Source organism: Lissotriton helveticus, chromosome 1_1, assembly GCF_964261635.1.
Source record: "Lissotriton helveticus chromosome 1_1, aLisHel1.1, whole genome shotgun sequence".
Taxonomy (NCBI): Eukaryota; Metazoa; Chordata; class Amphibia; order Caudata; family Salamandridae; genus Lissotriton; species Lissotriton helveticus.
The window spans coordinates 1162186593-1162199259 of record NC_136057.1 but is presented as its reverse complement, the minus strand read 5'-3'; the positions used below and the strand labels follow the sequence as shown (position 1 = coordinate 1162199259).

At 47.9% G+C, this 12667-nt stretch overlaps 1 protein-coding gene across 1 annotated transcript in view; it reads right to left on the bottom strand.

The window, feature by feature from the left end:
- Positions 1–872: 872 nt before the first annotated feature.
- LOC144763625 (uncharacterized) overlaps positions 873–12667 on the bottom strand; it is a 116793-nt gene continuing 104998 nt past the window's right edge. The window contains exon 5 of the mRNA XM_078649399.1: positions 873–3411. Coding sequence (XP_078505525.1) covers positions 3392–3411 — 20 coding nt within the window. The 3' untranslated portion in view covers positions 873–3391. The remainder of the gene's footprint in view (positions 3412–12667) is intronic.

The window sequence follows — 12667 nt, the reverse complement described above, 5'->3', positions numbered from 1 at the left end:
CAAACGCCTTCTCCAAGTGGATCTTGCACAGGACGTGCGGGATCAAGGGAAAGGCATACAGGCAGCCGGCTGGCCAGCCAAGGGACCGACGACGCATCCACCCGCCAAGCCCCTGGGCATGGACGGAGAGCAAAGAAACAGGGCAGGAGAACATTAAACTCGTCCGCAAACAAGTCAATCAGCGGATGGAAAAACCGTGCCACCATCACCCAGAACACTGAGAACATCAGGGAGAGGCAGACAGAGGCAGAAACACCCAGTTTAGGTGATACGCCACAACATTCTCCTTCCCCAGGAGATACACCGCCCAGAGGGACTGAACTGAAGACTCCAACCAAGACATCAGCTACTAAGTCAGGAGCCAAAGTGAGCGAACACTGCACCACCCATGATGATTGATATACCCCTGCCAGGTGACTGGCATCAGTCATGACCACCCAGGATGGGGAAACCATGAATGGGAGACCCCTGGAGAGGTGGGGCTCCACGAACCACCAGCCCAGTTTGGATCGGAGCTGCGGAGACACCGCCACTGGGATGTCGTAGTCCCCTGAGCAGGGATCCCAATTAGCCAGGAGATGATTCACCACGGGGTACAAGTGGAGGTGAGCCCAAGGCAACACATAGATGGTGGCATATATTAACCCCTGAACCCTCAACCATTTATGAACAGTGGCGGAATCCAGACCCAGGAGAGAACCCAAATCCCACCACAAGGTGTTCTGCCATTCCAGAGGCAAGAATGGGGTGTCGGGTTCAAATCAGGCCTACATACTCTGCTAAACTCTCGAACGCCTTAGTATAGAAGTTGGCACGGACACTGGAAAAGGTAAAAGACAAGTTTATTAAGACCCCATGGGGTGGTGGTACATTCCTACAGCACCCTTCGGCAATGTAAGAAGTAGCACACCGAACATCAGTGCGCGACCTCTTTTATATAGTTTAATAGCAATAAAAAGATAGGCGGTTACAAGTTACACATTTTAGGTACATATAAGGTCATTTTTGGAACACAGCCAGCACGTGGGAGGAGTTTAACGGCACTGGCCAGTTAGTGTGAACATTCCTAAAGAGTGACCAGTTGATGCATAGTGCGCATGTGCGCTTGACCAGTACTAAAAATAGCCTGTTGCCGAGCAGAATAGTGACCATGGGTATCGAGAAAGGACGAAAGGGCACACTGACCACGAGGCAGCGTGTTCATAGGAAACGGAAGTCAGAGGGATTCAAAATGGCCCCCGTTCGTTTTGGTCAAGTTAACAGAAAAGACCGTGTAGCTGTGCGAAACGCTAACTCAGGAGCTGCCAAAACACGACAGACGGCCCTTTTAGCGTTTAGCAAAAGCTACCTCATAGTGGACGTAGTCAGAATGTTCATCCTCAATGTTAATAGCCATTATTTTCAATACTTCATCATTGATCAGTTTCTCTTGCTTATCAATAGCTCGTTTGGACGGAATACAGGCTGTGATACATACAGAACATAATGTAGGGCCACATTGAATACATAGACAAAGGAAAAATAGTACTCCAATAAAAACACAGAGAATCGTTAATAATTTCCAACCCCAAGTACTAAGCAGGGTCCAGAACCAACCAGAAAAGGTCCATGTTCCATTTTCTGGGTGGATCTCAGCAGCTATCTTATGTAATTTTGTAATCGAATCATATACAGAAGGTGAGTTATCTGGTACGTACACGCAACAACTACTTCCGATGACGCGGCATGCTCCACCTCTATCAGCTAGTATCACATCTAGAACCATTCGATTCTGGAGCGCCACAATTCTGGTAATTTGTAATTCCTCAGTAATATTCCCTAAAGCGGAGGCAGTTTCGTTAGCGACTGCTTCCACCACACGCGTAAGCCGCCTTATCTTCCTGCTATTCAGTGCAGCTCCTACGAATGAGAATAACCCCAAATTGAAATCTACATATTGTTGTAAAGTGGTATCAGTCTGGTCTATTTCATCAAGATCTACTGTTCGTTTGACCCTGTTTAGTATGAAATCATGGTACAGAACGTAATCATTGTGGTACATGGGAGGAGCAATAAATACAGGTGGTAATACAAAAGCTATATAACACGTTCCCAACCATCCCAATGGTAGACGATGGTATCCCTTATTTCCACAAATGAAATACGTGTTATGTGAAGCTACAAATGCAATTCCAATTGGTGTATCAAAGGTAAGTGTAATATTACATTCACTGCGGCCTACAGGGATTGTACCTTTATTTCTAATACACAAATCTGCTTTTGTATCAATGACTGTTATCATATGCGAGCTCGTCACATTTATAAGTCTTTGATTCGTATATACACGAGGTGTAGAAACATTGTCCGGACGGTACTCTTCCCATTCAAACTTAGTTCCTTCAGCGTGTGGATAGCCGTCTTTGTCGTTATAACATATTTTATTCAACCGAAAAAGTAGTCCACCTTTCGTTGGCCATCGCAGAGTAAAAAGAAGAGTGTACCAAGCATGACAAGAACCATTATGAGAAAACGGGAGAGGAATGAGTGGTGTTCCTCCCTTCTTCTGATGTCCGGGCAACATTCCACATACACAACAATTGGACGTGTTGGTCATGTTATGAGTATGATGCAAAATCTTAATAAAGCTGTTATTCAAATAAGTCTGCCTATGTCTTTCTTCGTGAAAAGGCAGAGTGAAATGAAAATGTTCAGATGGACTTGGAGTGGTGGGCAGCAAATGTTCTCGTGCAGGAAACAACAGTTCTATAGTCCAAGCTAATACTGCGATCACCACTACGGTCAAGACAAACAAAACAACACCAAGAATTCTCCCTCTTCGTGTCGAAGGAGATGCCATAGTTCACAAAACAATACTCTTCAAGAAAACAACACTAAGCGGGAAAAAATAAAAACGATGGTTCTGAACCGAGGCTGCCGTTGATTTGTTCTCCGGGATTCAAGACGGGTGTCGCTACTCTGGGCAGAACTGATCCCCCCCCCTTGATATTCCCGGCTTCCGTTTCACAAACCTCAGAGCGGTTACCAACCAGTTTCAAAAACACAAAAGGAATCTTATTTCCTGGGGCGTAGATTGTACTTCACTTTATCAGAAACAACGTGGTCCGGGAAGGCTCCCTCCAATTCATCAGGCGTGACAGCTGGGCTCTTTTCTGTATCCAAAATCTTTCTGTAGTCGGATAGCACCACAGGGCTCACCAGATCCGGAGAGACACGTCGGCAGTGCGTTGAATGTATCCACCGCTTCTTGTTAGTGACTCTCACAGCAGTTCGCGTAGCCAGCAGCACTTGCTCAGGGCCATGCCATCTCGGTTCCAAACTGCTGGATCGTTCAAATACTTTGACCATCACGTGGTCCCCAGGGCGGAGATCGTGAGCCTCACCAGTGGAGTTATCAGGGAGCGCCTCTCGAACCTGTTGATGGATAGAAAGCAAATCATTTGTTAATCGTGCCAGATAATCGTTCATCATTATACAAGGCATATCATGTATCAAACGAGGTTTTGGAACTCCCCAAATATTCATAGGCCTTCCAAACACCACTTCGTAGGGTGTGAGGCCAGATCGAGAATGTGGCACTGCCTTTGGTCTACAATATTGTAGCTTTTTCTTCGAAACTTTATGATTATGTTTGGCCAGGAAGGAAAGCAAAGAAAAGGTACTCTTCTCACATTGTTCTGGCGTGTCTGCAGCAAGTAAGATATCGTCTACATATTGAATGAGAACCACTCCCTCTTGTAAGTCAAAGGAATCAAGCTGTCTTTTTAATGCCTGACTATAAATGCTAGTACTTTCAGTATAGCCTTGAGGAATTCGACAGAATCTGTACGATTTATTATTTAATGTAAAGCCGAATAGATATCGACTGTCAGGATGTACAGGGATCGAAAAGAAGGCATTCTTCAAATCGATAACTGTAAAAGTAGTTGCCGTCGATGGAACCAACGTAAGCAACGTGGTGATGTCAGACACCACCGGGTACTGAGGCACTACTATCTTGTTTATTTTCCTCAAATCAATAATGAAACGGTAAACCTTAGCATCTGTATCTCTTTTAAGAATCGGTAAAATTGGGCTATTGCAAACATTGTAGGGGACTTCCTCAACTACTCCTGCCAAAATCAAATCGTTCACAATGTGCATCAAAGCAAGTTCTCCTTCTCTGGAAATCTTATATTGTGGGACACGTGGTAGAGATACTCCCTCCTTTACAGTAATACGTACTGGAGGGATTAACATCTGCCCCACATCCGTGTCAGAAGTGGCCCACAACGTGTTTGGTAAGGAGGCCAATACTTCAGATTCATGGAGAAAACACACTCGCTCAAAGTCTGGGTAATTCTCATTCAACACAACTCGCACTCCTTCTGGGGCACAGCGAATAGTAGCTCGAAAGTATTTTAACATATCGAGTCCAATAATATTATCTGGTGTATTTGGAGACAACAAAAAGGGACATGGGACAGCAAATTTATCAACATGAAATGCAACTGGTTGAGACAATGGGCTAGAAGTAGGTGTTCCATCGAACCCTATTGCTGTAATTACCTCGCCAGACAGGGGAGCCCTTGGAACCAAGTATTTGGACAAAGCGCTACGAGTAGCTCCTGTATCGACCAGAAATTGATCAGTGGAACCCAGAACATGTGCTTCTATGTATGGACCCCTTTGATCAACTGGTACCTCAACCGATTCCACACCCCATCCTACGCAATCCTATGCATAATGCTCATCCCGTGGTTCAGCAGGACCACCCTCATTTATCTGATATTGATTGCGGTTATCAAACGTATTATAATCAGACTGACCACGACCCCTTGCTCCATATCCTCCACGATCATTCGTACCATAGCCTCCTCGATCATCCGTGCCATAACCTCCTCTTGACCCTCCATAATAATTCCTAGACCTTCCACTTCCTCGTCCCCTCAAATTACGCTGCTCTCGAAACACCGGACAGTCTGCAATCCAATGCCCAAACTGTTTGCAGTATGCACATTGATTCACAGAAATGTCAGAACGAGGGGGAGGAGCATTACTGTATGATCCTCGCCCTCCTCTGTTATTTCCTCTCGTAGCCTGAACCTGGGCTAACATTACCTTCGTCTTCAAATCCTTTGCTTTCTTTTCACTACTTTCTTTTGCCTCTAATTCCTGTCTTTCATAATATTGAGCCATAGTCAATAAAGAAGCAGGGGTTGCTGTGGTCCATGAACTTTCACTCGCTTTCAATCGTTTCGCAATCTCCGGTAGGAGATTAGCCACATACTTATCAACGAATAAATGCCTGCCAGTATCTTCTGTCAATAATTGACCACTGTAATCATGGAACGCTTCCTCGAAGCGAGAGAAAAAATCGGAAACTGATTCATCCGCTTTCTGCTTACAAGAGGCTAATATAGTCCAATCAATCTTTTTAGCGGGAGCAAGAGTCTTTAGTTTTGTTAGTATGGCCCCTGGAAGGTCTAATATTAATTGACACGGCTTACATGCTGGTTCTCTATCTAAATCAGCCTGAACAAGATCTTTCCAAGTGGCCCCGAGAGTCGTGAGGTCATCAAACCTACGAATCGCTCTCCACATATCAGGGGGCAATATCAACCCGAAAAATAGATCAATATCAACTAACGTCATGATACATGAAGAAATTGCACTTTCAACATTTTCATAAAAAGCCGCAGGGTTTTTACGGGGATCAGGTAAAGCATTCTTAAGCGCCATGACATCTGCTCTATTCCAAGGCGTATAAACCCAATTATATACAAAATACCCTTTCGCGTCCTTGGATCTTTTATCATCATCTGTGCCATCCCCTTTATGAGGGACATATAAAGGCGCAGCTTCTCGCATAGGTCTAACATTAATCGCAGTGATCTTATCTGTTTCAAAGATAGGGCATTCTTTGGATATCCCCGTCGCTCCGGACGTAGACGAATTCTTCGACTTTTCCAACTCCCGTAGTCGTGTCGCCTCATTACGCAGATCAATCAAACGCTTGAAGAAGTCGTCCGCATCTGAAAGAACAAAAAGACCTTTACGAAAATTCTCACGATCCTTGGATATCTCCTTTGGTTCTAACTCGAGAGAATATTTTCTATACCGCTCAACAACTTCATCTCCAAAATGATCTAAAAAATACAGTCGTTCCTTATCAGGCCACTGTTCCATTTGTTCAGTAACGTCAGAAACAGTAACAGTATTAATATTTAGTTTTCGTGCAAATGAACGTAATTCCGCAGCTCGTTCCGCATGTAACCTGGTACGCTGTGTTCGATCACTATCCTCGTCCGAGTCCTCGTTCGGAGCCGTAGGTACGACGTACGGAGGCGGACAACGATCTAGTAATGAAAAATCATCTGTTTCATTAGTAAGGACTGGATAAAAAGGACGCCTGATAGGGAATTGACCATTAACCTGTAAATTGCGTTCTCGTCTCTCCCTCACTTTCTTTTCCTGTAATTCCTTCGCCTGTAGCTGTAAAGCTTTGTCATGTGCAGCCTTCCGCTGCACTTTCTCCGCCAAGGCTTCCTCACGCTTCGCTCGTTCACGCACCTCTTTCTCCCACATACGCACACAATCAAACATATCTTGTCTAGACCTTCGCTGAAACAAACACTGCTCTACATATTGTACCTTTCGAAGGTCAAACGACCCATATAGCGGCCACTGTAATTCACGATCAGTCTTAGTATACTTATGCCATAATGTACTATACATTATAGGTGGAATACCGAATTTGACATACATTTCACGATTTGGAGTCCCCTCTGGGGGAGCCGGCTGCTTTTCACTTAATCGATAATTGGTACCATTTTCAGAACAGCACATCCTACGGAGTGTGCTAAAAACAGGCATGTTCCAAAAAGTACCACGAAAATGTGATACTACAAAAATGTCACCTAACGCGGTGTACCGTTCAAATCAAATAAATCAGAGAAATATCCCTACATGCCTGCCTATGTGAGGTGCACTTCACATATTCAAATTCAAATTCAAAGATTCAAAACGTTAGCTAACAAATTCAAATTCAAATTCAAAGTTTCAAAAAGCCACAGTAAGTGTCAGTAGACTACCTCACCGCTCAAAAGCTTACCAAATATTTTCAACCGTCCAAAGTCCAACTGCCAAGTTCTGTGGTCAAATCAGCCAAAACGGCACATCACGACAATCCAAGATCAGAATCTCAGTCGAGGACCGGCGCCACCTGGGAGGTCAGATCGGAAGGAAGGGAAAACACACCGTGGGTGCCAAGACTCGGGTCACTCAGTGGCAGCGTACGCGTCCATGGCGAGTTTCCTGACCTTCGTCACGACCTCTCCTTCGGGCATCCGAGTCACCGATGAGTCCCTTCGTGGTCGCCAATTGTGGTGTCGGGTTCAAATCAGGCCTACATACTCTGCTAAACTCTCGAACGCCTTAGTATAGAAGTTGGCACGGACACTGGAAAAGGTAAAAGACAAGTTTATTAAGACCCCATGGGGTGGTGGTACATTCCTACAGCACCCTTCGGCAATGTAAGAAGTAGCACACCGAACATCAGTGCGCGACCTCTTTTATATAGTTTAATAGCAATAAAAAGATAGGCGGTTACAAGTTACACATTTTAGGTACATATAAGGTCATTTTTGGAACACAGCCAGCACGTGGGAGGAGTTTAACGGCACTGGCCAGTTAGTGTGAACATTCCTAAAGAGTGACCAGTTGATGCATAGTGCGCATGTGCGCTTGACCAGTACTAAAAATAGCCTGTTGCCGAGCAGAATAGTGACCATGGGTATCGAGAAAGGACGAAAGGGCACACTGACCACGAGGCAGCGTGTTCATAGGAAACGGAAGTCAGAGGGATTCAAAATGGCCCCCGTACGTTTTGGTCAAGTTAACAGAAAAGACCGTGTAGCTGTGCTAAACGCTAACTCAGGAGCTGCCAAAACACGACAAGAACACCATCCCCCGGATCATTATCCAGTCGACCCCCAATGAACACCAAGTCACGGGTCGGCAATAGGTGAGACTTCTTGAGATTGACCAGGAAACCATTAGAGGACAGAACTTCGCAGACGCTCTTGATGTGAAGCGTCCCCTTGAAAAAAAAGAGGAAGAAATCATCCAGTCATCCAGATAAGGTAAAACCCTGACACCCTCCCTGTTGAGGATACCCACCAAAGGGCCAACACCTTAGTAAAAACCCTTGGGGCAGAGGATAAACCAAAGGGAAGTACCTGGAACTGGTGGTGGAGGCCCCCCACGCAGAATCGAGGAAAGCGCTGTAAGGATGGGTGGATGGGCACATGGAGGTAGGCGTCCATAATATCCAGGGCTGCGATCACCTCCCCCTGAACCAGCGGCAGAAGAATCTCCAGCAGAGGGAGCATTTTGAATTTTACATGGGGAATAAATGAATTCAAGTCCAGAATAAGACGATAGTCCCCAGACACCTTCCTCACCAAGAACAGGATGGAATAGACGCCTCTTCCCTTCAGAGCCGCCGGAAAAGGCCAAATAGCCCCCTTGGCGAGAAGATCCTGAACGCCGGCCAGCAGGGCCACCTGCTTCACAGGGGAGGAAGTCAGTGGGGTGGTGCGGAAAGCATCCAGAGGAACAGAGCTGAACAACATGGAAAAACCGTCCCGGACAATTTGGAGAGCCCACTGATCCATGAGTTCTGTCTCCCAAGCCGAGATTAAATGGCACAGGTGTTCACCCACCAGACAACCCACCAGACAACCCACCAGCTGGACCAGTAGATAGTCAGGATTCAGAGGTGGGGAAGAGGCAGCAGGCGGAGACAGGGATTTGTTGAAGAACGGGGTGCCCCAGCCGTGACCCCTCCCTCGAAAGGTCACACTGCCCCTAGGGTGGATGAGGAATAAAATGCCCTCTTAGGATCAAAAAAACGTCCGCTTGAGGAACGGATGGGTGCTAAAAGCTTCTTGTCCTCCGCTGACTTCTTCACCAAGTCCTCCAAGGAAGCGTTGAATAGCTTCAAACACGAAAAAATAATTTTCATCAGGATCGCCTTCTGGGCAGCAGCAGCTTTCCAGTGGCGAGCCCAGACTTGGCGATGGGTCTGCATTGCAGCACCACCAGCCGCGGCCCCCAATGTATCAAAAGAGATATCCGATAGAAGTCTAGTCTGCTGTTCCATCAGCACCAAAGTAGGAACAACATCTGCCCCATGGTACAGCAACTCCACCAAAGACTGAAAGTCGTTCAAGAAAGACTGGACCATGTACAACAAGTGCGCCGAAGCACGGACGGAAAAGTTGGCTGCCGCATAGGCCATTTTAGCCCTGGCCTCCACCCGCTTGTCCACCGGGTCTGAAGGAGAATCATCCTTGGAAATGATGAAGCCCTGAGTGGCAAAAGCAGCCATGAGAGAGTCCACCTTCACGGAGGGAGGGAACTCCTTAGCGTAGTCCTGGATGGCGTAGCGCTTGGCCTGCTACAGAGAAATAGTCTGTTTGTCGATTTCCTGCCATTCATTGTCAATACCTTTCTTATTGGAAGAATGGAGAGGAAGGGACTCAGGCTCCTTGTGCTGGTATTGCACGAAGAAATCCTCAGAAAGCTAATCGACTGTGGAAGCAGGAAACACCATGTTTCCTTAATGTGTTGAAGGACATCACTCAGTTCCTGGTCCTATACATTCATACCCCTGTGCGTCACATCCTCCCCATCAACATCGGAGACCGGAGGGGGTCCAGGTGAGGACGTTTGGGGGAAGAGGGACCCTGCCCCTCTTCATGTTCCTTAAACACAGCCACCACCGCAGCCTGAATAATGGCCTGGATGGACTGCATAGCCAGGGCATCAGAGGGGGCCTGAGAGCTAGAGCCAGCCACCACTGGAGGATTCACCCCCTGATCCATGAGGTAGTCAGCCCTAACAGAAACACACTGGCCACAGCCAAAAGTGAGACAAAATAGCCCAAAAATGCCCCAGTCACAGAACTACGACCTGAAATAGGCAAAAATAAGGTAAACACAAAAAAGAACAACTGTATGCCCAACGGCAACATTGTTGCTAGAAGCTGGAAACGTCAGGACCCGCCCCACAGCAGGTCGGCCAACAAATGCGGCAATACGCGCCCCCCGTCGTAACAATAGGGACAGGCCGAAACCCGCTCTGCGTGTAAATCCTGGACCCTAGAGAGATCCACCAAAACTTGGTTGAACCCGTTCAGCCCACACCAACGAGAGAAGGAAGACCAATGGCGGAATAAGAAAACAGAGTAGAAAACCTGCAGGAACCCTACAGCAATTCCACCACCCCCACAGAACAACCCTGAGCCAGCAAAGTCACCCTCTCAAGAGCTAAGCCTTCAGATGGAGCCGGCGCAACATCCCCACAGGGAGTGGGGAGGCCGGAAACGGATAAGGCAGATCAGGAATAGCTCAGCACTCCTTAACAGCCAGCTTCCACAGGAGAGGAAACCAAGGACAGTGAATCTAACCGGGAACAACCCACAGGACAAGCGCCTTCTCCAAGTGGATATTGCAGAGGATGTGCGGGATCAAGGAAAAGGTGGGAAAGGCATACAGGCAGCCAGCTGGCCAGCCAAGGGACCGACAACGCATCCACCCGCCAAGCCCCTGGGCATGGACGGAGAGCACAGAAACAGGGCAGGAGAACATTGAACTCGTCCACGAACAAGTCGATCAGCGGATGGAGAAACCGTGCCACCATCACCCGGAACACCGAGAACCTCAGGGAGAGGCAGACAGAGGCGGAAACACCCGGTTTAGGTGTTCCGCCACAACATTCTCCTTCCCCAGGAGATACACCGCCCAGAGGGACAGGACCGAAGACTCCAACCAGGACATCAGCTACTAAGTCAGCAGCCAAAGTGAGCGAACACTGCACCACCCATGATGATTGATATACCCCTGCCAGGTGACTGGCATCAGTCATGACCACCCAGGATGGGGAGACCCTGGAGAGATGGGCCTCCACGAACCACCAGCCAAGTTTGGCATGGAGCTGCGGAGGCACCGCCACTGGGATGTCGTAGTCCCCTGAGCAGGGATCCCAATGAGCCAGGAGATGATTCACCACGGGGTACAAGTGGAGGTGAGCCCAAGACAACACATTGATGGTGGCAGGCATCAACCCCTGAACCCTCAACCATTTATGAACAGTGGCGGAATCCAGACCCAGGAGAGAACCCGAATCCCACCACAAGGTGTTCTGCCATTCCAGAGGCAAGAACACCATCCCCCGGATCATTATCCAGTCGACCCCCAATGAACACCAAGTCATGGGTCGGCAACAGGTGAGATTTCTTCAGATTGACCAGGAAACCATTAGAGGACAGAACTTCGCAGACGCTCTTGATGTGAAGCGTCCCCTTGGAAAAAAAAGAGGAAGAAATCATCCAGTCATCCAGATAAGGAAAAACCTTAACACCCTCCCTGTTGAGGATACCCACCAAAGTGCCAACACCTTAGTAAAAATCCTTGGGGTAGAGAATAAACCAAAGGGAAGTACCTGGAACTGGTGGTGGAGGCCCCCCACGCAGAATCGAGGGAAGCGCTGTGAGGATGGGTGGATGGGCACATGGAGGTAGGTGTCCATAAGATCCAGGGCTGTGATCACCTCCCCCTGAACCAGCGGCAGCAGTATCTCCAGCAGAGAGAGCATTTTGAATTTTACATGGGGAATAAATTAATTCAAGTACAGAACAGGACGATAGTCCCCAGACACCTTCCTCACCAAGAACAGGATGGAATAGACGCCTCTTCCCTTCAGAGCCGCTGGAAAAGGCCGAATAGCCCCCTTGGCTAAAAGATCCTGAACGCCGGCCAGCAGGGCCACCTGCTTCACAGAGGAGGAAGGCAGTGGGGTGGTGCGGAAAGCATCCAGAGGAACGGAGCTGAACAACATGGAAAAACCGTCCTGGACAATTCGGAGAGCCCACTTATCCATGAGGGATGTCTCCCAAGCCGAGATTAAATCGCACAGGTGTTCACCCACCAGACAACCCACCAGCTGGACCAGTAGATAGTCAGGATTTAGAGGTGGGAGAAGAGGCAGCAGGCTGAAACCGGGATTTGTTGAAGAACGGGGTGCCCCAGCCGTGACCCCTCCCTCGAAAGGTCACACTGCCCCTACAGTGGATGAGGAATAAAATGCCCTCTTAGGATCAAAAAAAATCCCCTTGAGGAACGGATGGGTCCTTAAAGCTTCTTGTCCTCCGCTGACTTCTTCACCAAGTCCTCCAAGGAAGCATTGAATAGCTTTAAACACAAAAAATAATTTTCATCAGGATTGCCTTCTGGGCAGCAGCAGCTTTCCAGTGGCGAGCCAGACTTGGCGATGGGTCTGCATTGCAGCACCACCAGCCGCGGCTGCGGCCCCCAATGTATCAAAAGAGATATCCTATAGAACTCTAGTCTGCTGTTCCATCGGCACCAAAGTAGGTACAACATCTGCCCCATGGTCCAGCAACTCCGCCAAAGACTGAAAGTTGTTCAATAAAGACTGGACCATGTACAACAAGTGCGCCGAAGCATGGATGGAAAAGTTGGCTGCCGCATAGGCCCTTTTAGCCCTGGCCTCCACCCGCTTGTCCACCGGGTCTGAAGGAGAATCATCCTTGAAAATGATGGAGCCCTGAGTGGCAAGAGCAGCCATGAGAGAGTCCACCTTCACGGAGGGAGGGAACTCCTTA